The sequence below is a fragment of the Lissotriton vulgaris genome, chromosome 10 (genome assembly GCF_964263255.1).
Source record: "Lissotriton vulgaris chromosome 10, aLisVul1.2, whole genome shotgun sequence".
Classification (NCBI taxonomy): Eukaryota; Metazoa; Chordata; class Amphibia; order Caudata; family Salamandridae; genus Lissotriton; species Lissotriton vulgaris.
This window is the reverse complement of record NC_141698.1, coordinates 1,141,998,366-1,142,026,349: the sequence shown is the minus strand read 5'-3', so window position 1 is coordinate 1,142,026,349 and position 27,984 is coordinate 1,141,998,366. Positions and strand designations below refer to the sequence as shown.

The window sequence follows — 27,984 nt, the reverse complement described above, 5'->3', positions numbered from 1 at the left end:
GGACATGGAGCCCGCCAAGGCGGAAGAGGACATGGAGCCCACCAAGGCGGAAGAGGAAATGGAGCCCGCCAAGGCGGAAGAGGACATGGAGCCCATCAAGGCGAAAGAGGACATGGAGCCCATCAAGGCGAAAGAGGACATTGAGCCCGCCAAGGCGGAAGAGGACATGGAGCCCATCAAGGCGGAAGAGGACATGGAGCCCGCCAAGGCGAAAGAGGACATGGAGCCCATCAAGGCGAAAGAGGACATGGAGCCCATCAAGGCGGAAGAGGACATGGAGCCCGTCAAGGCGGAAGAGGACATGGAGCCCATCAAGGCGGAAGAGGACATGGAGCCCATCAAGGCGGACGAGGACATGGAGCCCGCCAAGGCGGAAGAGGACATTGAGCCCGCCAAGGCGGAAGAGGACATGGAGCCTGCCAAGGCGGAAGAGGACATGGAGCCCATCAAGGCGGAAGAGGACATGGAGCCCGCCAAGGCGGAAGAGGACATGGAGCCCGCCAAGGCGGAAGAGGACATGGAGCCCATCAAGGCGGAAGAGGACATGGAGCCCGCCAAGGCGGAAGAGGACATGCAGCCCATCAAGGCGGAAGAGGACATGGAGCCCATCAAGACGGAAGAGGACATGGAGCCCATCAAGACGGAAGAGGACATGGAGCCCATCAAGACGGAAGAGGACATGGAGTCCGCCAAGGCGGAAGAGGACATGCAGCCCATCAAGGCGGAAGAGGACATGGAGCCCATCAAGACGGAAGAGGACATGGAGCCCGCCAAGGCGGAAAAGGACATGGAGCCCATCAAGGCGGAAGAGGACATGGAGCCCATCAAGACGGAAGAGGACATGGAGCCCATCAAGGCGGAAGAGGACATGGAGCCCGCCAAGGCGGAAGAGGACATGGAGCCCATCAAGGCGGAAGAGGACATGGAGCCCGCCAAGGCGGAAGAGGAGATGGAGCCCGCCAAGGCGGAAGAGGACATGGAGCCCGCCAAGGCGAAAGAGGACATGGAGCCCGCCAAGGCAAAAGAGGACATGGAGCCTGCCAAGGCGGAAGAGGACATTGAGCCCATCAAGGTGGCAGAGGACATGGAGCCCGCCAAGGCAGAAGAGGACATGGAGCCCATCAAGGCGGAAGAGGACATGGAGCCCGCCAAGGCGGAAGAGGACATGGAGCCCGCCAAGGCGAAAGAGGACATTGAGCCCGCCAAGGAGGAAGAGGACATGGAGCCCGCCAAGGCGGACGAGGACATGGAGCCCGCCAAGGCGGCAGAGGATAGAGTCTAACAAAGCGAGGGGAGACAGGACACCGAGCTAAAGGAAGACCTTGCACAAAGGCTCTGTGCAGTTGTTTCGTGGAAGACTCTCTCCGGATCAGGCAACACCTCGTTTTCCGTGAATAAATAGCTACAAAGTATCAATTACGTATAGTTTCATGTGTGGCTAACTGCCCTAGTCTGCGCAAAGAAAAGGTTTTTTTAAGGGTTTTTTTTTTAACTTGTAGAAATCAACGCACTCTCCATTTCAAGGGCAAAGACCATAAATACTTCACCTTCAAAACACTAAGTTACAGCCTGAATGAATGAATGAATGTCCATTTTTAGCTACACATCCTTTATTAAAGATTGAAGGAATATGGATTTAAACTTTAGAACTGCAAGTGAAACCCTGTTAGTTTGATGACAGTATGAGAAACCAACATCTTGAAAAATAAGAAGATGTATTTGCAATGAAAAGTGAACTGATAAGTGACACAGAGGGCGGGAGACCTGGTCAGAAGACTCCAGGAGTAAGATTGACTTGTGTCCGCTTGGGGCTCGCAGCGCTGAATCAAGCCCAAGCCCTGGTCACTAGAAGGGTGGAGGAGGAGAACTCGGTCCGGTGCGTCTCTGGACCACTGCGGACGAGAGGACCTGAGGTGGAGTCCAGGTACCGCGGTCCCGCTAGAGAACGGTGGGAAGCAAGGTCACCGGGGTCAAACGGGACAGCTTTGACCTCTATCATTTCCACCCTCACTTGGCCTCTCTTGGATTCAGCCCACCGTTACATTGATCCCATCCTTAAAATGAAAACACATGACATCAACCGAAGCCCTACCCTTTGCTACATGTAACAATCATTGACAAAGCCCAAAAGGTCTTGCCTGCGGCACCTACCGGCTTTGCCAATGTTTTTCCCCCAGATGGAGTCCGCATGTGTGGTTTTACTTTTAATGAAAAACATTTAGAAGAGGTCAGTCGAAGGTGAGCATGCATATGCAGCAGACACATTTGGATGAGGTTTCTTAAAGCAAGATAAGAAAACAGTCTAGGATTGCCACTGTGCATGTGGACGGACTGGAAGCCATCATGGAACATATTAAGATCCACATGAAGAAAGCACCTTGCAGATACAGTAGCTGGATGTGCGGACAGTACAAGGCTGCTGGGGTGAGCAGACACTGGGGAATACTCTTAAAAGAAGGGGGGGCTGAAAAGAGGGAAGTAGCAGGAGAGACAGAAGCAGACAAACAGTCCCTCAAGCACAGCAATGCAAGATTGTAGCAGCATCAGAAACATCACTCATCCAATCAAAACTTGTAGAGAGCAAAATGCTCCTTGAGTGGGACAAGTACAAGGAAGGAAAGGCAATGAACCGGAAGCAGAAAACTAGACTAGACTAGACGAGAAGGAACAGACTCATGAGCAATGTGTGGGCACAAAAAGGACACACCAAGCGTAGAAGGGATACAGTAGGTCTCTGCCAACAATCAGCGGAAGCGGTCTCTGGAAAGAACCTACATGTATGTTTAAATGTTCTCCGTCACTAAAGGAGATGAACTAACCTAACTATATAATTACAATGAATTTATTTAAAAGAGAAATGGGACCCTAGACCTCCACCAGACTCAAATCCTAACTGCAGCTCCATATTACAATTAGTTTATTTTAATCAAACGGCTGCCCTGGCCCTCCTAAGCTACTTCTTGACCAATCCCCAGGATAGCTGTAATCCTAAATGTAACCAGAATTAAACGCATTAAATGAAGAGTCAAGTTTTCCAAGACAGAAATTTGGATCTGCGGCTCAGCAGACCCTTTTGTGCACAGAACGTGACGCACATCTTAAGAACACATTAGAATGGGCAGACACCTCAAAAATATTCAAGACATTCTGAGAAAGCAGAATTAAACGTGGAAGACCAAAGGTTCAGGGATAAGTTTGCCTCCTCACTAGTTTCATGGATAATATTTGGTCCATAATCCAATGGCGTGACTTGATCCCAGGAGAAGGATGCCGGACGCCGGCTTCCTGCGGTCAGACACCGGTGTGGGCCAAACAGACACCCACAAGCGCAGCTGTGTGAAAGCGCAGGAGACCAGCCACTGCCCCGCATCTAGAACTGGAATCAGAGTTAGTAAATATTCAATCTTTTGTTTATACTCCAAGCACCCAACTGTACCAACATATTCATGTTTGCTGTAGAGGGTAAGGGACAGTGGATCCTTCTCAAAAGGTTTGGTATCCAACTGCTCCCGCCTCTATCACAACACACCCTGTAGGCTGGCCCCAGTCTGAGATGGTTCCCCTGCTAATGCTGAATATCCTCTGGAAAGAAACATGTGAGATCCACACCCTTTTCGCAAAAACCAAACCTCTGCGCCAAAAGTAGCAGAGGTCATCGATGTACCTTCTGGTACGCTGGCGATCACCAAAGTTTCTGATATCGTTCCACAAAGACCAAGCGTTCCAATGCTTGAAGGGGGATATAGATAACCCCCGTCTCACCAGATCGCCTGGGGGTGCAGAATCCATCATCTGGGCTGAGGAGTCCAACAGACACCACTTTTGGTTTTGCTAAAGTGAAGATTGCCCCCGAAGTCTGACATTTTCCGTGATTGATGGATTACAGCCTCCCGCCCCCATCTAACTAGTGGCTCCATGGGAGTATCTCTACAGCAGGGCTGCTTCAAGAGGAGGCACTGAAGATTCTGCAGGACAGGTCCCTTCGGACAGAGGGGCTGGACTGCTATCCCAAAGCCCTTCCCCGTGGACCCTCAAACGCCCTGAACTGATGAAAAGATACCCCGAAGGGAGATACACAATCTGATCAAACGCGTTCAGTGCAGCCAACGCTCCCTGAACAAATGAACGCATTGACGCCAATACTCATTCACTTGACGTATAGCGTAGCATCAGTCCATAAATGAGTCCTTGCAGTTAGGGCATCAGAAAGTGATGGCTGGAACGCTTAAATTAATCTCAGCCACGGGTGATGGCTCAGGCCGCATACCAACCCATCGGGCCCTTCGGGCCTTGCCATCATTGAGAAAAAGAACCAGAGAAAATCTTGATCGGGATCAACCTGGTACCTCCATCCAATTCACACATTTTTTTATGTTAAAAGTTCTCTATAGCACTGGCCAGACCCGAGGGCATCGGAGCGCTTTACAACATACGTGGCAGGAAACCAGACAGTAATGCAGCAGTATCAAGAAAAAAGATACAGTAACAGGGTATTATACATACTGTTGATGGAGCTACGGAGGTCTGGGTGAGCTGTACCGGATTAAGTCAGGGAGGTCTGATGAAGTACTAGCAGTGTGCACAGTGGCTAAAGCCAACCTCTTTTAGGGATGGGGGGGGCGGAGGAGTAGTCCGTGGTTTGGTGGAGGTAGATGTCTTGCTGTCAACGAATCGGGCTGCTTCCAGGTTCCCGCTAGTGAGCTCCGGCGGCAGCCAATAATACGGAAGCGAACGATTGAGAAAGAGGCCTTTGAGCTGCATTTTAAATTTTGTGAGGGACGGGGTAGTTCTGATGTGGACTGTGTTGGAATTCCAGATTTTGGGCACACTTCCAGAAAAGGAGCGGGCTGCTCTACTAATATTCACCCGCGACTGTCGGTCAGTGGCAGATGCTGTATTCCTCAGCCAATACCCTCCAATGGTTAGTGTCTCTTTACTATACACCAGTCACACATCACACACAGATTAAAGAAGCTCAGCACATCTGGAACTTTTCACAGCACAGCACCGTGCCTGGCATGGGGATATGCTGGACAATCTCTTCCAACTTTATGTATCAACGGGAGAGGTAGGGCTCGAGTCAACACTCCTGTGCCCCCTAAGGTTATATCGAAAAAAACAAAGGAGTGCTTAAGTGTAACTAAAAAAAACCCATATACTCAAGAACAAAAGAAAAAGTAATAACAGGGACAGTTTATTCCTGGACCCCAACCTTGGTCAGGTAGTTCTGTGTGTTTTGCATGTCTGTTCCTAAAAGTCAGGAGGCGTCCACCCTGTGGCCAGGGATGACTATGTCCAACAAGGCAAGGCAAGCAGCCTTTTGTTTAGAAGGACCCTCACTCACCACTAGTTGGTGACTTGATTCATCATCGGGTCCCCGCTGGGGTGACCGAATGCCGCCCCGGCGTGCTACAACGCCTGAGTTGGCAGACAGCGGTCCCTGGATGTAGGTGCTGGGCGGGGAGTCGCAGGCGTGAAAGACGCTGCGTGAACATTTCCCAACGCTGTCCTGACCCAGGAAGTCTACGAGTTTCTTAAAATTCGTACCTCTAGGCGACTGTACTCCACAGTGCGCCGCCACGGTTAATAACCGTGAGTAATTTCTTCTTTTTAACAAATTTTTGTATTTTTCACATAAGTGCCTCATGGGAGGGTGTACCTTAGAGCGTGCATACCCCCGGAGTGCCATTTAGTGTGGTCCTGACGAATGCTGCGCGATCCCGCTTTTTTGACAGCAGAAACATGTTGACCAGTTGCTATAATTAAGGACACAGGTCACCTAATACAGTACCATTGGTTGTCCGACTTTCACGTTTTTAACCTTAATACGGGTTGGCCTGCATTAAATATTTTGTTAGGGCTCTAACCCTGTATTTTTTAATTTTGCAGTCACTTATTTTGCACACACATTTGAGTTGAATCACTAGTACACTCACCACCAAACCCGCTCCGCTGTAACTCAGGCGTTGTAGCACGCTGGGGCGGCATTCGGTCACCCAAGCGGGGACCCGATGACGAAGCATGTCACCAACTAGTGGTGAGTGAGGGTCCTTCTAAACAAAAGGCTGCTTGCCTTGCCTTGTTGGACATAGTCATCCCTGGCCACAGGGTGGACGCCTCCTGACTTTTAGGAACAGACATGCAAAACACACAGAACTACTTGACCAAGGTTGGGGTCCAGGAATAAACTGTCACTGTTATTACTTTTTTTTTGTTCTTGGGTATATGGGTTTTTTTTAGTTACACTTAAGCACTCCTTTGTTGTTTTCAATCTCTTCCAACCCCATGACCAGTCACAAATTAAGGTATATAATCAACAGCCACTATTCTCTTACCGATGATGATCAGCTCGATGAGCCTGGCTTCGTCCTCTCTCAGGTTGATGGTGACCTTGTACACCCCGCTGTCTGCTGCCTGGACATTTTTCAGCAGCAGTGACCCGTTGGAAGTGAAGAACTCGACCTTTGCTGCATAGCGAGGTATGATCAACAGGTCTTTCTTGTCTGAGAAGTAATCAACGATCGGCTTCGCTTCACCACCTTGGAGAAAAGTCCATTGAACGAACCCCAACTTGTCTTTGGTTGGAGCAGACAAGAGGACAGAGGAGCCGGTGGGTGCAAACAGCTTTTCTTGAGCAAGCGTTGACGTTAGGCTCCATGAATAGACGGTCCAGAGCACTAGATGGGAGAGAAGACCACAATATTAGGATCCGTGTATGCGGCGATTGACAGAGTGACAGATCAGACATACAAGAGTTGACTCACTCACAGGGAATTGGCCACAGAGTTGAAAGAGCACAGGCAGGTGCCACCAAGACAGAGCACAGCAACTTAAACATTCAATAGCGGACCAGACCTGCTGTTCCTTGACCTATGATTGGAGGGAGCCAGAAGCCCAGTTTTGATTATTGATTAGTACTGAACCACAGAAGAGCACAGGTTCCTTCTGACCTCCCAGTGGTGCCCAGGGTACAGAAAATAAACCCCCAAAGTGAGCCTCAGAATAGAAGGGGCACAGAGGTTATTGCAGAGCAGGCCAAGACGGCCCTTCAGACTCCAGCACTGATTCCCAAAGCAAAGGTACCCTCCAACCAGAGTTTATTAACTGAAAAAGCCCAGAGCCAGACCTCAAAGAACGGATGATGCAAACAAAGATTAAATACCAGCCGAGAGTAATGTCTGCGAGGGAGAGCTTACCCCGGCCTCCATTCACACCTGCAAACGCATCACTCTGTTTACATGCACCTTTATAGTCTCACCCTCTGACAGAGGCGAAACGTGCACCAACGTAACTACAGTAAGTATCGGATTGCACCCTTACTGCACCTGTGACAGTCTCTAGCACAGACTCCCAGCACTGCCTCGCCTATAGATTCACACTCAGTGACTGCTACACACAGCCGCTGAGTGTGTATCTATAGGGGAAGCAGACTCCCCAGAACTCTGCAAGTTCACCTGCATCCGGACCTGTCCCCCACCAACACCCGCCAAGCCGAACACCAGCAGCAGCCACCTGAAGTGCATCCTCCTCAACACCCGCTCCGTCCACAGACACGCCATCGAACTCTGGAACTTTCTCGACACCACAGCCCCTGATGTCGCCTTCCTCACGGAAACCTGGATGAACGACTCCTCAGCGCCCGACATCGCCATCGCCATCCCAGAGGGCTACAAGATCACCCGAAGAGACCGTGACAACCAGACTGGAGGGGGCATCGCCATCATCTACAGGGACACCATCCGCATCAAGACCAACACCGACGACACCCTGACAACCGCCGAACACCTGCACTTCCAGATCCACACGGACCCCAAAACCACCCTCAGAGGCACCCTGATCTACCGACCCCCGGGACCACGCACACAATTCAGCGAGGACATCCCCGACTTCATCAGCCCGCATGCCCTCCCCTCCGCTGACTACATTCTCCTGGGGGACATCAACTTCCACCTGGAGAACAACAACGACCGCAACACCATCACCCTGCTCGACAACCTCGCCAACCTCGGTCTCAAGCAGCTGGTGTCCACCCCCACCCACCTCGCCGGACACACACTCGACGCCGTCTTCTCATCCAGCAAAGACATCGCCTTCAGCCACGCCACCGGACTCCACTGGAAGGACCACAGCTGCGTCCACTTCACCTTCAAAAGAACAACGATCCACCACCACCAGCAACAGGTTGCTCGAAGAAGCTGGAACAAGATCACAGCCGACCAGCTCGCCGCTTCCCTGAGCCAGCACCCTCCCGCCAGCTCAGCGAACCCCAGCCAGGCCGCCGACAACCTCACAAAGTGGATCAGCAACTGCGCAGATGACCTCGCCCCACTGAGGACCCCGCCCAGCAGACCCGGCAGCAAGAAGGCCCCATGGTTCACCGACAAACTCAAGAGCTCCAAGAAGAACTGCCGAGCCCTCGAGAAAGCCTGGAGAAGGGAACCAACACCGGACAACATGACCACCCTCAAGCTTGCCACCCGGAAGCACCACCAACTGATCCGCGCCACCAAGAAAACTGCATTCAAGGACCGGCTGGACAACAACGCACACAACTGCAAGGAACTCTTCAACATCGTGAAAGAGCTCTCCAACCCCAACGCCGGAAACAACGACATCACCCCATCGCAAGACCTCTGCAACTCCCTCGCCTCCTACTTCCACAACAAGATCGCAGACATACACAACAGCTTCAGCACTCAACCGACGCATGCCACGACCGAACCACCGCCCCCCACCACCACCCTCCGCACCTGGACTCCGATCAGCACCGAAGACACCGTCCGCATGATGAACTCCATCCACTCTGGATCTCCAACCGACCTCTGCCCTCACCACGTCTTCAACAAGGCCGACGCTGTCATCGCACCCCACCTGCGGGACATCATCAACACCTCCTTTGACACCGCCACCTTTCCGGAGAGCTGGAAGCACGCCAAACTCAGCGCCCTACTCAAGAAACCTACAGCGGACCCCACCGAACTCAAGAATTACCGCCCCATCTCGCTCCTCCCGTTTCCAGCCAAAGTCATCGAGAAGCCCGTCAACAAACAGCTGGCCGCCTTCCTCGAGACGAATGGATCCCTCGACCCCTCACAGTCTGGCTTCTGAGCCAACCACAGCACCGAGACCGCCCTCATCGCTGCCACCGATGACATCCGAGCCCTGATGGACAACGGAGAAACAGCGGCCCTCATCCTCCTAGACCTCTCCGCGGCATTCGACACTGTCTGCCACCGCACCCTAGTGCAGCTCCTCAGCAACGTCGGAATCCAGGAGAAGGCACTGGAATGGATCATCTCCTTCCTCAACAGAAGAACACAGAGAGTCCGTCTACCACCGTACAAGTCAGAGGCCACCGAAGTCATCTGCGGCGTCCCTCAAGGATCCTCGCTGAGCCCCACCCTCTTCAACGTCTACATGAGCCCCCTCGCGGCCATCGCACGTCAACACAACCTCAACATCATCTCCTACGCTGACGACACCCAGCTGATCCTCTCCCTGACCAACGACCCCGCCGCCGACAGAGCCGACCTTCACGAAGGGATGAAAGACGTAGCCGAGTGGATGACAACCAGCCGCCTGAAACTGAACTCAGACAAGACGGAAGTCCTCATCCTGGGCTCCTCGCCCTCCGCCTGGGACGACTCCTGGTGGCCCCCTGCCCTGGGCACCGCACCCAAACCGACAGACCACGCACGCAACCTGGGCTTCATCCTGGACTCCTCCCTCTCCATGACCAGACAAGTCAACGCCGTCTCCGCGTCCTGTTTTAACATCCTGCGCATGCTACGGAAAATCTTCCGGTGGATCCCCACCGAGACCAGGAAGACGGTCACCCAGGCCCTCGTCACCAGCCGACTGGACTACGGCAACGTCCTCTACGCCGGAACCACCGCCAAGCTCCAGAAGAGACTCCAGCGGATCCAGAACGCCTCAGCCAGACTCATCCTCGACATCCCCCGACGCAGCCACATCTCCGGACTACTGGGAGACCTGCACTGGCTCCCCTTCAACAAGAGAATCACCTTCCGTCTCCTCACCCACGCACACAAAGCCCTACACGACCAAGGCCCGAGCTACCTCAACAACCGCCTCAACTTCTACGCTCCCAAACGCCACCTACGATCGACCAACCACGCCCTCGCCACCGTCCCCCGCATCCGAAGAGCGACAACAGGAGGAAGGTCCTTCTCCTACCTGGCTGCCAAGACCTGGAACTCCCTCCCGACCGACCTGCGCATGACCCAGGACCACCTCTCCTTCAGGAAGAAGCTCAAGACCTGGCTATTCGAGCAGTAGCAGCACCCCCCACCCAAGCGCCTTGAGACCCTACGGGTAAGTAGTGCACTCTACAAATGTCTTTGATTGATTGATTGATTGAACTCTAACTCCTATAGATTCACACTGTGGTTGTCTGTAGCACAGGCTCCCAAGCACTACATCTCCTATAGATTCACACTCAGTGACTGCCTCCCCTATAGATTCACAATCAACAACTTTGTAGAGCAGACTCTCCAGCACTGCCCCTCCTATGGATTCGACCCCAGCACTGCCCCTCCTATAGACTCCCACTCAGCAGGGAGGGAGGGGCGACACTTCACGTGCTGCACGTCAGAGACAAGTTTTAAGGTTCCACTGCTGTGAAGAAACCACTTCTCACTCATCTGCTTCAAGCACTGGAGTCTAGAACAGGGAACATTAATTAATCTTCAGCAATGGGTAATCGATGTAGGTCAATTGAAGGTTAACCATCGAGTGCACAATGAAATGACTACAACACGCCAAGTCACACTTTATTCACAGCACCGATTGCTGCTCACATGTCACGACAGTGCATGGAGTCCGGTAAAGACACAGCTCTTTGTGGGTGAAATAGGGTGATCGTTTCATCATAGGTCACCCAATGGCCACCTCTAAAAACCTTTTGAAAATATGAATTTAAGACCCTTTAAATAGACACCCCGCCCTGCCTCTTGGGTAAAAGGGGACGGCGGAGGGGCTCACCAGGCCTTTGTAGTGGCCCCAGAGCTTCTTACAAGCTCCTCTGGCTACAAAACAAGAGAAGGGGCCATGAAAGGACCCATCCTCAACACCGGGGCTGACCCTACATGAATATTCTTTCAGTGCTTTAAATGGGGAAAGATAAGTGCAGGTACTCATTAAAATGAGCTAGAGGTGTAGTGAGGGGGCGGGGCTAAGGGCAAGACCTGATGATACTGAACAACGTCTATTAGTTGCAGCACACACCAACACACATGAGAAATGTGTTTATATAAACAAAGCAGGTTAACTCATTCCACAAAAAGAAAGAAATGCGATAATATGTGAACATTACCATTTTTTTGCAGTAGTTGCGCCTTCTTAATGTTCTACTGTTAATTGTTGTTTGGCACAATTCTAAAAATGTTTGAGCACACGAGTAGGAAGAAACTGATAATACCCCCACGTCGTTCCAAAGCTCCTATGGCACCAAGCAAATGAAGCAACTGCTCATGACCCTCCCCAGGAGATATCTCTCATCTCTTCCACAGATCTATCCATTCATCCTTTCATCCTACCATTTACTTGCTGATGTTCACCATTTAACCTTTACATTCTGTCGTCTCTTCAGTCTTTCATCCATCATTCAGTTTTTCACCATTCACTCTGTCCACCCTTCACATCCAAACCTATCCACCCATTTCCAAACCTATCCATTCATCCTTTTACTCATTTATCTCTCTATCCACCCTTTTCCTCATCCATCAACCCTTTCACTCCTTTATTCCATCCACACTTTCACCCTCCTTTCACTCATCCATCACCCACCCTTCCATCCATCCATCCATCCATCCAATCTTTCACTTACCACCCATCAGCCACCCTTTTATCCAATCATCCACCCTCTTTCACCCATGCATGCTTTCCCTCATCCATCCATCTATACATCCACCCTTGCTAACTCATCCATCCACTCACTCATCCACTCACCCACCCACTCTTCCTGTTCCGTTATTTATGAATCTTTGTCGCAGAGCAGACATGCACAAACAAAGTGCCACACCTTTTCATTAAAATACCTCCTGAGAGTGTCTTGATTCTCTCTTTCACGCTTTTCTTACAAAATCAGGCATACACACAAACATAGCAGACACACAAAAGACTCAGGTATGATGAAAGCCATCTTTTCTCTTCACCTACCTTGGCTTTTTTAATTGCCACCAGCCGGTCTGGCGGTAGCCTGATTGCCACTGCCAGGGCACTGACATGATTCCTGTGCTTGCAGAACGCACAGGATAACCCTGCTCTGACAGGCACAGCGTGATGGTGGGCACCGGACATTATGCAAACGAGCCCTGCTGGATAGCTCAGCCGGGGCTCAGATCGAGGCTGCAGAAGCGGCGCCTTCGCTGCCAGAGACACAGCACAGCCAATGAGCCTACCTTTTCATGCGTACCGATACTCTCCAGGGTAGTGGAGAAGTGCCGGTACTCAGAGTGATAAATCAAAGAAGTGCAGGTACTCCGTACCGGTGAGTCCCGGCCCATTTAAAGCACTGCTTTCAGGGCATACCAACCACTCTTCTATGACCCACAAAGGCAACAAGTCTAACTTTCTCTACAACTTACAGAGAACACTGTAAGAGTTCAGCAGAACAAAGACTGTCGTTGGCAGAGAATGAAATAGGACAACTGAGCTGGTCATGGTCAGGCCTGGAAATGCTAGGAATACTTCTAGACTTCATGTCAGATCATACCATGACTGACAGACACTGGCCCACCCTGAAGACCACAAGCCATCTGTGACGCGGGGGACCCCGACGAGGGCCCCCCTGGTATGCCTAGTAATGTGTCTACCTTTTCTTCCCAGCATACAGAGGCGTGGAATACCCCCGACGTCGTACGGAGACGACCTGAAGCAGTGCACCTACGAGACTGCACCTTTAAGGGGGCGGAGTCAGAGTGGCGACACACCCTCCCTGACGACGTAAAGCCCATCCCGGAGTCCAGCCAGGTGTGCGAGACACCCGGAGGCGGAGTTGGAGGTTGGTGGAGCGAGTGGAGAGACAGCGGAGCGGAGTGGACGGAGGGAGAAGACAAAGATCGGAGGACGGAGGAAGATCGGAGCACGGAGGACGAGGAGGACGGAGAGAGTAGGACGGAGGTTGAGGAGGAACAACAAGATCATCCCAGGCACAGCGGGGACAGCGGAGAGAGACCAGGAAGGTGGAGCCGGACGGAACCTGAGACGAGGCAGAACTACAGGGCGACTCCAACAGGAAAGGCGGCGGCGGGACCAGACAACGAACCTGAGGTGGATTACCGCGGGAGGCCAGGGGGCTCTGCGGGACGCGCATCGCCCAGCCACACTAACACGGAAGTGTGGCTCACCCAGGTACGGTCCGATAACACAGCGTGGGGTGGTGGTAGACGAGGGAAGCCCGCATAAAAAAAAGAACACCCCTGCACACCCTTGATGGTTTTCACAAGGGTTCACATCCCACAGTCAAGGTTGAAGGTTGCACGTGTGATTCCCCTCACTCCCTTCCCTGAGAGACGTTTCGCCCAACACCTTTACTGAGACAGACATTTCTCTTTCCTTTTTCTCTGGGGTACCGGCGCAAAGAGACCAGCGAGACGGCGGGAAAAAGGCCTACAACACCCAGGAGACCTTGGGACCGACGAGCAACAGGAGGAAGATCCAGGACGGAGGAGGCGGACCCACCACTACCCTTTTATAGAGTGCCTGTTCGCAAACGTCGGTTGTACAAAGCAATAAAACCTGCATTACCCCGAGAACCCGTGTGTGCTAATCTTTTCGAGAACCCCGCAGTACAGACACAAGCCTTGACCGAAGTCTCACACCATTGCATGTGTTCATGGCACTAACGCCTGGATGGAATATTTCCTGCCTATTTGCTGAGGTTGGACTAGGGTCACGTGTCCATGTCCATGAAACGGATAACTGGCCACATAGACAGACCCCCAGGATATATCGGCATGGATTAGCAAATTTAGCTGCACAAATATGGAAATTTAGCGGCATTTTTGCGGCACTTTATTTTAATCTTAATCATTCATTTTCAGTCTGAAATCAATGGAAACTGTTTCAGCAGAATATTCCACTTTGAAAAAGGCATGTTTAAAGTATCTGCAGCTCTACGGAAGCACAGCTCCAGTCCTAACCTCATGGAGGGGGCTAGATTGCTCCCTGGAATGTTCTGTTGCCCATCTATGCACCCCCGCCGGGGCATCGCTGCCTCCTGGATCTGTGAGGCAGGACACCTCTTCCTCAGGCACCCTAGGGCGCAGGGTCTTTGTGTGGTACTATAGGTCAAGGAACTCTTTTAATTAAAAATATTTGGTAGAACGCACATATGCATCCTTGCTTGCATACAATTGTGTTGCAAGGAGGCCATGGGCCCTGATGCAAGCAAAGGGAATAGCTCCTTTGACTGCTGTTCGAGTAGTAAAATGCAGCATAGTAGACCCTGTGGGCCCTCAGAGCTTTGGGGCCCAGTGCCACAGCACCTTTTGCACCAATGCTAACCACGCCCATGCTGGCAAACATAAACAAAACTTAGAACAGAAAGCTAGGCTCTGAGCCCACAAAACATGAATTTATTTTATCCAAAATTAACAGAAAAATACAGAGATGCAGATATTGTCGCACCTCAGTTAGCTTTTTCCCATGTGTTGGGTAAATTATGAACAGAGTAGATTTATTAGGGGTTGAACAGAGCTGCTGCAAACCTACTGGCACCCGTTTTACGTTTAGCAAGCCCTGTGTTTTTTGTTATTACCCTACACCCCTCTGCGCGCTAGAACACGTACACCCATACTTAAAATGGTAGAGCAAAACAGAAAATCCCACTGTGATGGTGACTTATTTACAGATCTGACTGAAGGTTCGTAGGAGGGCATGAGGATATAAAAAAGTCTTGTTTACAGTCTGGTTAAAATGAGCTAAGGAACCTTGGGTGACTCACGTTTTGTAAGTATTAAGTGACCAACCAAAAATTGACCAGACAATGGTAACAAAATACACTCCTGCAGACACTTATAACTTAGAATGGGGACATGCATCTAGCGCGAAGGAATAGACTTTTACAAGGGTTGTACGCCAGAAGCCAAGTTCCCGAAAAAGAAACTGCCAGTTGGCCTGTAAATTCGTTTTTTGTTTGCTTTTTCCAATTCGAGTCTTCCTTACTGCTTTAAAAAATCAGCATTCAAAGTGTTATCTTCAGGACCCACTGGAAGCTGTGAAGTTGAACCTTTGTCTGATCTGAGTTTGCAGACATATTTATTTCACAATCGAGGGTCTTACTTTAGCTTACCTGATGATGCCGAAATGAGGATGCGTAAATTAGTAGCACAAATGATTTAGTTTAAAGAGCAGGTAGCTCTGTGAATTAAAATATAAAACATCCTCCCTGCATTAATTGACAGATTTCTGTATCCCGACATAGGTTATTCGCTTTGCATGGCAGACCTAATATTGACCCTCTAAAGGTTTTCAGTGCCTCATAAAGACTCCGGAAGTCAGACGGCTTGCTGTTGAAATCTCCTGCAGTGGCGAGGACTAAAGAGTTCCCTTGATATGATCTGCTACGGCTGATGAAATCCGCGCAAAAAAAGGATATAAACAATTACTTACCACCCTCTATCCCGGGGGCCTTTATTTATTCAGCCATGGTAATTACCATGGCTGAATAAATCAAGGCCCTCCCAGGATAGAGGGTTTACAGACAGGTAAGCATACTTCCACCAGTCATCTCTGTGCATTCGTCCCTTATCCTCCCCCCAGCTCGGCGTTAAAGAAAATCAGTCAATAAAGATGATATAACACACAGTGAAAAACAGCGCTTTTATATCTTCAGTTTCAGCACTGGGTACAGTGGGTGAAAATCTGCCTCATTCATAGAGCTCTAAAATTACGACCAGAGTTTTGTAATATGGCAGGTAACAGTTTTTCTTAATTCCATCCTGCTGCAGTGGAATTAATTCACACCATGTATTACACTCGAATTGCTTACACCGAGTTATGCAGAGTTTGGGAGCAGGAAGCAACTCTTTTATGGCTGCACGGCGACGCTTAGTGACGTGTGCGCCGCGTGCAACCAATAAGAAGCCTTTATTATTTCCTTTCTTCAGGGAGACCCTTTTTAGCGGCCAAATCAGCAAATATCGCGGCCATCGCGCTAATCTGCCGATTTTGCGATTTTTTCGTGAATCGCGAAATCGCGAAATGCTGGAGGGTCTGTATAGAGGCCTGAAAGCCCAGGTGAACTGTGGTGGCTCCTGTCAGAAGACTTCCTGGTCAGATGTCCCCCTGCAGGGACCACACTGGTGCACTCCATGCTCCACTTGAAACTTGGGCGAAAGACACAACTTTGGTTTGATGAGGGGTAGGGATGACGTCTGGCCTTTTAACCCATGCCGGCTACGTTAAGGTTCACCACAAAAAACTTTGGGACTTAGAGGACCTTTCACCCCACTAAAACAATGAGGGCATTTGATACCATCCCTCATCATTCAAGTTTAGTCAACCAAGTAGGAAATGTACTCATATGTACCCGAGAGGACAATGGAACTCTAGAGCGGCTCCACTGCTTGAGAGACATACACATATGGGGGTAACCATCGGTGACTGGTGGAGATTAAACACACACACACACACACAATAAACATATATATATATTCACTTAAAAAACCATGAGTTTCATGCCTTATATAGTTAGGAATTAGCATTTAAAAAACCTTTGAAATTGCTCCTATATAGTTAGTTGTACTAACTATATTTCGCGCACCCGCAATCCACTGCTGATGATGTCACATAATACATCATTCATGACATGGTCAGTGACATCACTGATGATATCTCAAATGACATCACTGATGACATCACTGATGACATCTCATTTGACATCACTGATGACATCATCCAGTGACTGTGTGTTTCTGTAAAGTTTAAATATGTCTTACATATTGAAGAATGAGTGGATGTATAAGTGTCTGTATGAAGGATTTAGTAGGTGCGTGACTGACTGTATGAGTGAGTGATTAAATGTGTCTTACTAATTGCATGGGTTAGTGACTAAACTGTGTGATTGTGTGCATCAGTATGTCTGTTGTTGTGTAAGCTGCTGCATGTGTTGATCAGTAGCTATATGAGAGGCTATATTGGTTATTGATTGGTTGCCCAAGTATTTGAATGGGAGACTGAGTGTGTGTGGGTGGCTGGGAGGTGTGTGACTCTGTGCATAGATGTGTGAGCAGTTGATTCACTAGGTGTACGAGTTCAAGAGTGCATGTGGAAACAGCTATATGGGCGGTTGACTGTGTGCATGGGTGTGTTGGTGAGTGAATGGATATCTCAGTGCTACATGTCCAAGTAAGTACATATGTAAAACACAGTGCATGTGAGAGTTGGCATATATAAATGACTATACATGAGAGCCAGTGAATGTGCGAGTGGCTGTATGGATCATTGTGTACTTGTATCAGTGATTGTATAAGAGAGTAAATATGTGTTAGTATATGTTTGAATGAGTAAAGTTTGTATAACTGTATAGTTGAGGAAATGGAGGTGTGATTGATTCTTTGCATGACTGAGTAGGTGTGTGAGTAACTCCATAGATGAGTGGCAGTGTGTGAGTGTCTGTATAGGTGTATGAGTGCATATGATAGTGTTGTATTGATGAGTGACTGTATGTACGAGTGATTCTATGGGTGAATGAGTGAATGTGTGTGTAGACCTAGGAATCAGTGAGTGCGTATGTAGTAACTGGTATTGGTGTGTCAATGGTTTCAAGAATGGTAGTCTGTATTTAACACTGGGTGTATCAAAGGTTAGATTAGAGTGTGAGGAGGTGCATTGTATTATCACATGAATGATATCATCAGTGATGTGATCAGTGATGTCATTTGAGATGTCATCAGTGATGTCATCAGTGATGTCATTTGAGATGTCATCAGTGATATCAGTGATATCACTGACCATGTCATGAATGATGTAATATGTGACATCATCAGCAGTGGATTGCGGGTGCGCGAAATATAGTTAGTACAACTAACTATATAGGAGCAATTTCAATGGTTTTTTAAATGCTAATTCCTGACTATATAAGGCCTGAAACCTATGGTTTAAGTGAATTTGCAAGGTTTTTAAAATGCTAATTCCTAAGTATATAAGGCCTGAAACCTATGGTATTTTTAAGTGAATTTGCAAGGTTCTTAAAATGCTAATTCCTAAGCATATAAGGCCTGAAACCTATGGTTTTTTTAAGTGAATTTGCAAGGTTTTTTAAATGCCAATTCCTAACTATATCAGGCGTGAAACCTACATTTTTTTTCAATAAATTTCAAAGGTTTTGTAAATGCTAATTCTATATATATGTTTATATATGTTATTATGCTGCTGGGACCACCTGAGCAGCCATCTTGTTTCTCAGGAGAAGTGAGGCACAAGAGAGCACAAAACAAGAGTGGAAAACGCGAAAAGGGGGCTGGGTTGAGACCCCCTGACCCCCTAGCCCTTCTCAGTGGGTCCCAGAAGGACCACCAAGTACAACATTTTTTTATTTTTTTTAAAAATCGCGGGGTACGCGCACGGTACTCGTAGCGTCCATGTACGGTGCGCGTACCCCGTGATTTCTTTTTTTTTTGCCATTGGGGGTCCTTTTGGGACCCCCTGAGGAGGGCTAGAGGGTTGGGGGGTCTCTACCCTGCCCCCTTTTCGTGTTTTCAACTCTTGTTTTGGGCTCTCTTGTGCCTCAGTTCTCCTGAAAAACAAGATGGTGGCCAACGCTTCCTGGTTTGGACAGTTTGGAATGTTGACAGTCGACTGCCAGCCAATCAGAAACTCGCTCGCGCACGTAAGGGTAAGCGCACGTAAGCGTACCGTACGCTTACGGTGCGCGTACGGTGAGCGCATATAGATATATAATTTGCTCAAATTCAATTTTCTCAACAACTACTGGAGGGATTTTCACCAAATATAGAAAAGGCACTACTGCATACCAGTCCCTACCATTTTGCCAAGTTTGGTGTAATTCCGTTCAGCCGTTCGGGCTGTAGCCGTGTCTAAAGGTCCCATAGAAAATGCCATTTGAAAAATTTCAAATTCAATTTTCTCAAGAACTACTGGAGGGATTTTCACCAAACATAGCAAAGGCACATCTGCATACCAGGCCCTACCATTTTGCCAAGTTTGGTGTAATTCCATTCAGCCGTTCGGGCTGTAGCCGTGTCTAAAGGTCCCTATGGAAATTAACATGGGGAAAACACATTTTGGGACCCCCTTTCGCCCCCCGCTTGACGAATCCCCCCGAAACTTTCAGGGAAGGAGCGGAGCGAAGCAATTTTAAGGAAAATTACACGCAAATTCCTCAATCAGCGCCAAAGTTATTCCCAATAGAATGTTGGGGATTTCCTATGGTAACTAGGTCCTAACTATATATACCTACTGGCGATCGCCAGTAGGTAATATATATATACATACACACACACACACATAATACACACACACACATTATATATATATATATATATATATATATATATATACACACATACACATACACACACACATATATACATATATACATATATATCTATATTCACTGAAAAAACGATAGGTTTCACACATGTTATAGTTAGCTGGACATTTCACTCAAAAAACCATTGAAATACCCCCGTTATAGTTAGTTCAGCTAACTATAACTCGCGCACCCGCAATCCACTGCTGATGACGTCACATATTACATCACTCATGACATGGTCAGTGACATCACTCATGACATCACTGATGACATCACTGATGACATCTAGTGAATGTGTGTCTTTCTGAAAATGAAATATGATTTATATCTGTATATCTCAAAGTTGATGCAAGAATACATGGGTAATACGTTTCTAAATGGATAGTTTGTTTTGTAAAATTGAAATTATAACTGACTGATTAAGTGTATCTTAGTGAATACATGGGTTAGTGAGTAGTGTTTAAATATGTAAATATCTATATCAGTGTCTCACTTTGTGTATAAGTGGCATCATGGGTTGGTGAGTAGCTACATGAGTGTCTATATGGGTGATTATTTTTTTTTTTTAGTATCAGTACGAGTGTCTGAGTGCCTGGATCTCACAAGGTTTTATTACCCACAATTCGCAACAAACAGCACACTTTGCCTAAAATCATACATTTTCTTACATTTGTGATTGAAACTTCAAGAATCAGCAGGAATCCATAAAATTCCTACTACCCCTCTTGTCCTGAAAAATCTGCTGTCCCACTGGTGTGTGTGGCTTGACCCAGTTCCCACGACAGGAACAGATTAAACAAAGGTCAATGGGAGTCCCCTGCGAGGACTACCACTGACCCGGTTTAATCCATTCTTGTCGCTGACATTAGACTCAGCCGCACAAGTGGGGTGCATTTTTATCAGGACAACGCTGGGTGGTAATATCCTGCAGATTCGGAAACTTAACATGACAGAAATGCAAGGGAAATGTGTGATTTTAGGCACAGTTTATGTTTGCAAGGCATTGTGGAAAACAAAATGCTATGGATCCATACAAAACACATCCCTGGACTCCCCTGGGTGACTCGATTTCAGAAGTGTCTGGATCTGGCCGGTTTCCCCAGGTGATGGCCAACACAAGCTCAAGAAATGCAGCTACTCACCATGGCAAGTGGGAAGATACTGGGGTTTAGCCCTACTCTCCAGGACAATATGTAAAAACAGCACCCAAAAGCATCTCGCTTGCCATTGGTATGGGATGCTTCCGTCCGAAGGGGAGCAAAAGAATATTGAGGTTTTATGGGCGAGGGTGGGATCTGTTGTCAGCAAAACCCACCCAATTACATTCTGAAAAAAAAATTCCAGCCACCCAGTCGGATTTTCACTCCCCCGTGGGAGAAAATTGGAGGCAAACCCCCGTACTGCCTCAAAGGGACGGCAAAATACTGTTCATTTGCCTTTTGGGGGTGGGGCTAAGGATAAAGCCAGAGTGCAATGCCCGCACCCATTTTCTTTGCCCCAAATGTACAATCCCTGGTGTCTAGCAAGCCTTTTACCCCTGTGGGCCGATTTTGAAACCACCCAAGTTGGAACAAACCTATGCGCCCCCGGAGGTAGAGAAGGATACTATTTCCCCTTGTGGGATGTAATATGGTTCAATGAAACAGTAGGCTGCCTACTCCTTTTGTTTGTTTTGGGGCCATTTTGATATCTCTGGTGTCTAGTGGACTTTCTACCCCCGCCCCTGGGACAAATTGGGGGCAAACTCCCGGTCTGTCCCTGACGGGGGCAGACAGACCGGATTGCCCGTTTGATGGGGCTTAGCCACGCCTAAGGTGAGCAGCCCCGGTCTTTTTTTATTTTATTATTATTTTCAAATTCCCTGGTGACAAGTGGGTTTACTGCCCCCTCAGGCTGGGCAGATTTGACAAACCAATCTTCCCCCAGGTCGATGGGCAGAAGGATTGTTGAACACTTTTTGGCAGTGAGGGCATGGACTTGCCCACGTTGAGCAATCCCTGGTGTCTAGTGGGCTTTCAGAAAGACCGAGCAATTTGGTGGGGCGGGGGGGGGGGACGCACAAACCCTTCGCTCCAGGAGCAGCTTTCCCAGACAAAAATCCCTTGTCTAGGGAGTGAATTCCTGCTCGGGGATTGCTCCCCTGTAGCAGGGTTCCACTGGGTAGAGACACCACTGGAAAAGGGAGACTCGCCCCTTTCCAGTGATACCTCCCCCAAATCAATCACTGCTCGGGGGGCCGAGTTGTGCCCCTGAGCGCTGATGCAGTCAAAGTGAAACAAGCCGATCAGCTCATTTTACTTTCATTATTATGATAATGATGCCAGCACGCCCATAGTTACTTCCTAATAAAAATAATATGAACAGACAACTACCGGCTGATCCGGAAGTTCTTCTTGGACAGAGTACAAAATAAACAAAAGGAGTCTCCCTGGTGCAAGCACCAGAGGGTCCTTTAAAACCCTCCCCAGTAACAGCCTTGGTAGCTTGGCACGAGCAGTCAGGCTTATCTCACACAAACAGCAGCAACATACTGGGCACACCACAAAAGAAACTCCACACAAGGTTATATAAAAAGAATTAGCCTTTGTATTATCCAAAAAACATTAGGAACAGGACAGTAAGGACTAAGCTCATGTTTAAAAACTGTCACTTTAAATAAGTACTTCACAGTGCAGCGTTAAATTGCTACATATTAATGTGTAAAAAAATGACCGTTTTGAATTTTGAAGAGACATGTTTTACATGATGTTTGTTGCATCCTTTACAGAGCAACATTTCTCAGGGCTCGGTTCTGGGATTCACCTTGTTACCCAAAACACACTGCCCAATTTCAGTTTTAAAGACCATGAAAAAACAAGCATTTGCAATGCAATAGGAATCACATTATTAAAGTTTGAAGAATTGGCATTGCTAAAATACTGCAACACCAATAGCTCAAACTTCAGTAAAGCGAGACCTATTGCATCGCAAATGCTTTTCAGACTGTTGCCTTGTATTGCGGAGAGGGTGAGGGAGAGAGAGCATGAGAGGGAGGGAGAGAGAGAAAGGAAGCATGAAAGGGAGGGGGAGAGAGAAAGGAAGAGAGATAGAGGGCAAGTGAGAGGGAGAGGAAGAGGGGAGTGAGAGGGAGAGAGAAAGAGGGAGGGGGACAAAGAAGTTGGGATGGGGACAGAGCGCGGAAAAGCAGAAGAGGTAGCGAGGGAGAGGGGAGTGAGAGAAAGTGAGGGAGGAAGGGTGCAGGAGGAGCATGACAAAAGAGAAACAGGGAGAGACTTTCACTGAAGAAAAAAAAGAACGGCATCGAATGGCTTAGTGAAAAAGGAGGCTGAGCCGAGCAGGGGTAAATCGATAGTTTGAGGCACTTTAAGGGTGCAATTACCGCTGAGGAATGTGCCGGGTGTTGCATGAATAGAGAGAGGCAGGTAGAGAGGTACCCCCTCCCCTCCCTCACACACAAACAAGCAATCCTACTTCATAGAAAGCTAGGAGACAGCTCCAAGGCTGGAGGCCACACCCAGTGTGACCCACTTTAAAGGCCTGGCACGAACGGCCTCCAGCAGAGCCGCAAGTTACATGTTGAAAAGACAGTAAGTAGTTATTAATCTCGTCGTCATAACTTTATAAAAGATGGTAAGGGCATAAAACATGTTGCATGAATATAAAGTTAACCGGTTATGCATTCTCCGATGCTACCCAGCGCTAATCATAGCCTAGGACACGTGGTTTCCTGCAGAGGCGGGGTCCCTTTTAGAAACCAGGGAGCTGTACCTCCAACCTCCCCCACACTAACCGTACCCCTTACTCCCTGCAACAAACTGGCGAACACTACCCTGCTATAACAGGATCGTTTAGCGCCTGGACAACAGATCTTCGCGCTACACAGAACCTCAAAAGGGCCCAACTGAGATCAAAACACCAGCATTAGTTACCTGGTCAGAAAGTCGGAGGGCCTGAAGAAGTGCCGCCGGCCTGTGTGGGGAGGCGCAGCTGCTCTGCGTGGAGTCTACGTCGAGTGTGTCTGTTTTACACATGTGGCATCCCGCAGGTAAGAGGGGACCAACTGCTCCAGGTGCCCGTCCCAGCAACACCCGCGAGTGGCGATGATACCCCAGAGGCTGTCCGGCACTTCCAGAACATGAGAGCACATACAGGGGCGTAGGAGACACTACATTTCTGGGGGGGACAGGGACAACCGTGTGGTCTTTCCAGTGACCCTATAGAAATTGCCTGTTGCATGAGACCGTACGCCCGTTTATACAATCAGATAGTTTTAAAGTGAAACATTGAGAAAGACAGGCATGTAGTCACAGTTAGTAAGCATGCTTTATTGTTATTTCTATTCACACTGTAATTAGACAAATGTGGAATAATCACGTATACTTTTTATAGTTCTACTCATAGTTCACTCAGTTCTATGATCTGCAGGGTACACGTTCTTTGAAGCAGGCACATTAACCCCCGCACTAATTCACGATGAGCCAAAATTTCCATTAGACAAAATTTCGAACCTTAGTATTAGGAACATTAATCACCAGAGTTATCTTGAGATTTTTATTGTTGCCTGAAAACTGCTTGATGCCCAAGGAAGTTAATTTACTTCTAAACCAAAAATTATTTTTAAACACAGCGCCCCCACCAAAGTCCATGCCAGATGTTGTTGTACCGTTTGCACCGCCTTAAAGCCAGTCCTGCTCCCAGCAATGGGGTAGGACAAGCAATTACAGAAGTGGGGTCAGTTCTAACCTCATAGCCATTATAGAGGAAAAAGATCTATGTAATTGCAGCAAATTAACAAATTAACAAATTTCTTGTACATGATTTAAGGGAGAATAGACATCAACTAGGGAGAATTGTTAAAACATTTTGGGATCAAATTTCGAAAACGCAGTAGACCCTCAGAGGGCATTCATGAAATATTCCAGTACTTTCATGGTGCACCTTGGAAGCCTGGTTTCCTAGGATTAATCTGATTTTTTAAAAATGTCTTAAGACAGAAATAAATTCCACTATACCAAGATCCAAATTTTTCATGGGTGAGCCACTTAGGCTAATGACTACATTCCATATGACAGTGCCAGAATGTTACCATGGTTACTGCAGCCACAGTCATGGGTACCTTTAAAAATTCCCTCAGTATACAAAAGTCAGAATTTTGCCATTAACAACCCATTTATAAAATGAGTACTGGAAATCTTATGACAATAGTTACCTCAAATATCAGTTCCAACATTTTGCTATGGGTCCAGCCCATGTGCTAAAAATTATGTGCATCATATCAGGACCTTCAGCCAGGTGTGGTGGTGGGTGTTCTGTGTCTCTGCTGCTGGGTATGAATGGGTTATCAGCTTTCTCAGTTAGACAGTTTGAGATCCCACATCCACTGACGGTGCCTTCATAGAAGCATGTCAAGGCCTGCAGATGGCCATAGGTAACGCCTCCCATCCATATGCTGTTAGTGCCCATGTCCATAAGGCAAGAATAACCTCCAGTGTGCCAGACCAGCACCACACTTGCATGCACAACAAACATACACTCACACACACATTCTCACTATATCTCTTACACACACACACACACACACACCCACACACACACACACACACACACACACTTCATTTAGTAAATTTGCTTTTTGTTGTGATAGAAAAGCTTGCCCTGCTGTTTCTGTTTTACCTGCCTTGCCTTTTAGTGAAATTTAATAAAAACAGATTCTCTATACGTTATTCAAAATAATATTATATTGCCTTGACAATGTTTGTTACAAGTATGATGTGAATGAAAAATGCACTTCTTAAAATAGCTGTGCGGGGCTTATGTTTGGTTTCACTAATTGATCAAGCAGTTTCAGTATTGGAAATTAATGAATCCAAATTATAACATGTGGTATCACAGCATCCAGCTGACCTTATGAAATGTTTGACTTCTTTGGCAACTATGGATTTCATCAAATAGCACTTTACATTTTGGGGTTTTTGAGACCCAACTTACAATGTAAGAAAAAAAACTACATGTCTCAAGATGAAGCATTCTGGTGAATGGAAAGCCAGGAATGACTGAAGCTGTCACATGTTCTTCAATCCTGCACCGTACCCTAAAGCCTCTGCCATAGTCTCCCTCCTCGTGCCATTCCACATTCTCAGTCAACTCTCCCCTCTTACCCCAGCCCCATTGCTTCAGATGGAATAAAGTAGGCATCTAGTACTACCGAAAGAGCAGGTATTCTGTGGGTGCCTTTGTAGAAATGTGTTGATTCATGAGAGTTGTGTATTTTTTATATGTGCAGAGTAAGAGGTGTCCTCATGTAAGCGCTGGATGATGGTGAATAGTGTGAGTGAATACAGCATGAGTGGTGCCAGTGTATATTTTGCATTTAAGACTTAGAAATGAATGTCCACATAGGAAAATAGTTATTCACGTTTAAAAGATTCCAATAAAGTAGTACGTCATAGCTCCTGGAAACCAACATTAAAGACTAAATGACAACAAAAAATAAAATTACGGTAAGTAACAATATATTATTAAAGACTCTGTAAAGGAGAACACAACAAATGGCCGTTTCTGGGGGGGAAAGGTGGCATCCCTACTTGTGAGATGCCTTTTCACTGAATGCATTCTCCCACTGTGGCAGTAAAAACTAAATACAAAGTACAGGAATAGGCTGAGTGGAGACACAGGGGGTACGAACCAGTGAACAAAACAACAAAACCTCCTTAACGAGTTCCACGCGGGATGTAAATGGCCTTTAAAAGACTTGTGAAAAGCTCGAGCCCTCTGGAGAAAAGACTCCAGACACTGCCCTGCCCCAGCAAGTCAAGCAGCCCGGGCTGAGACACACGATGACTGAGGGTGGGGGTGGCTAAATCCCTTTTCGCCTCATCAGGCGTGCAGCCTGATCACAGGTAACTGGGGGCAAGTCAAAGGTCAAGTACAGCCTGTGCAGGGCCTTTGTTCTCGCCTTCGCGTGCTAATGGCCCTGCGAATACAGAAAGGAGAGGGGGAAATTCTTTGTCCCCTCGTCCCCCCCAATCTTGTCCCCCGTGTCCCCCCCACTCCAAAATCTGGGGGGGATATATCCCCCTCGTCCCCCACAGTTCCTACGCCCATGAGCACATACCTTACCCAGCTGTAGGCGGGAAACGGACAGGGGCTAACAACGCGCGCCTCCTCTACTACAACAGCCAGCTGCGGCTCAGGCGACAGGGGAGGGGTGTGAGGAGGGGGTGGAGGTGAGGAGACCAAAGGGGAGTGGGGAGGGAGGAGGAAGGTGATTGGGAAACTGAAGGCAATCGCTTTTGAGAAAAATATATAAATTAATAGCATTGTTATTCACAAAGCCAATAGCTTACACTTTCCTAATGCGAGTCCTATTGGCTATGGCAATGCTTGTTGGTAGCAAGCAAGGACAGTGCTGTTGTGGTGCTGAGTGTTGTGGTGGTGTCCCCGAGTGATGTGGTGGTGTCCCTGAGTGATGTGGTGGTGTCCCTGAGGTTGCTAGTTTAACAGATAGGGTAAATTGCGAAAAGGTTGTTTCAACAGAGGCCCCCACAGCATTTCCTTTCACTGTCACAAAGGGAAGTGAAGACAGGTGTTTGGGAGATTCCAGGTCAGGCGACGATAGACCAGCGCAAAGTGTTGCCATCACTAGGCCTACATCACCCCCTCTTTCCGGCCCAAGAGGTCTCTGCCCTAGTGACACGTATATCAAATCGTCGGTATACTCAAGAGGCGTTGGACATGGTAGGGGAGGGGGTAGGGTGACAGACAGAGGCGAGGTTACCTTAGATGATGGGTTCTCCTCCAAGTCTGACCATTGAGGGGGGGTAGGGGGGTTGGGAATGGGGGTAGTGATTTGTGCTGTGTACTTTATAAGATCTCTGTGATCGAAATACAGTTATATATATATGATATGAAACTTAAGAATAAATAATATTAAGACAACCTGGTAACACACTGCTTCAACTGCTTGTTTATGGACTGTTATTTGATAGCAACTGAGGCATTGCGTAATGTACTGACTTTTTTCAAGAAAAGCCATTCTTTGTGTAATCCACACCTGGGGCGAAATCGTGTGCACCTGGCTCTAGCACTCATTCTGATACATTTAAGTTACCTTTTGTTTGCATTATCAAATTCCACATTGGTGGGTGCACATTGTGAATTCATGTGACCACAGTTGCCATTACCATTCGCAGCTTGTGTTTACTTGCCATAAAAGACCACCTCTGCCATAATGGTGGGCCTTGTATACATGGCATGATGAAATCAGCTTCTACCATAGTGTTGGCATTGGTGGCCTCATGTAGGGAAATATTGGCCCAATCATTTACATGCTCTACCAGCTGTGTACATTTAAAGCTGTGGATGACAGGTTGAAACAATCTTCCATGGGTTGAAGAAACCCTTTTGTCTTCTCTGCTGATGGCAAGCTACACCCAAGGATATGTAAACATGTCTAAAAAGTA

The 27,984-nt window shown here is 47.9% G+C and overlaps 1 protein-coding gene across 1 annotated transcript in view; it reads right to left on the bottom strand.

The window, feature by feature from the left end:
• LOC147689480 (uncharacterized) overlaps nt 1–27,984 on the bottom strand; it is a 242,627-nt gene that overhangs the window by 111,321 nt on the left and 103,322 nt on the right. The window contains exon 3 of the mRNA XM_086939929.1: nt 6,336–6,677. Within this exon, the coding sequence (XP_086796055.1) occupies nt 6,336–6,677 (342 nt within the window). The remainder of the gene's footprint in view (nt 1–6,335; nt 6,678–27,984) is intronic.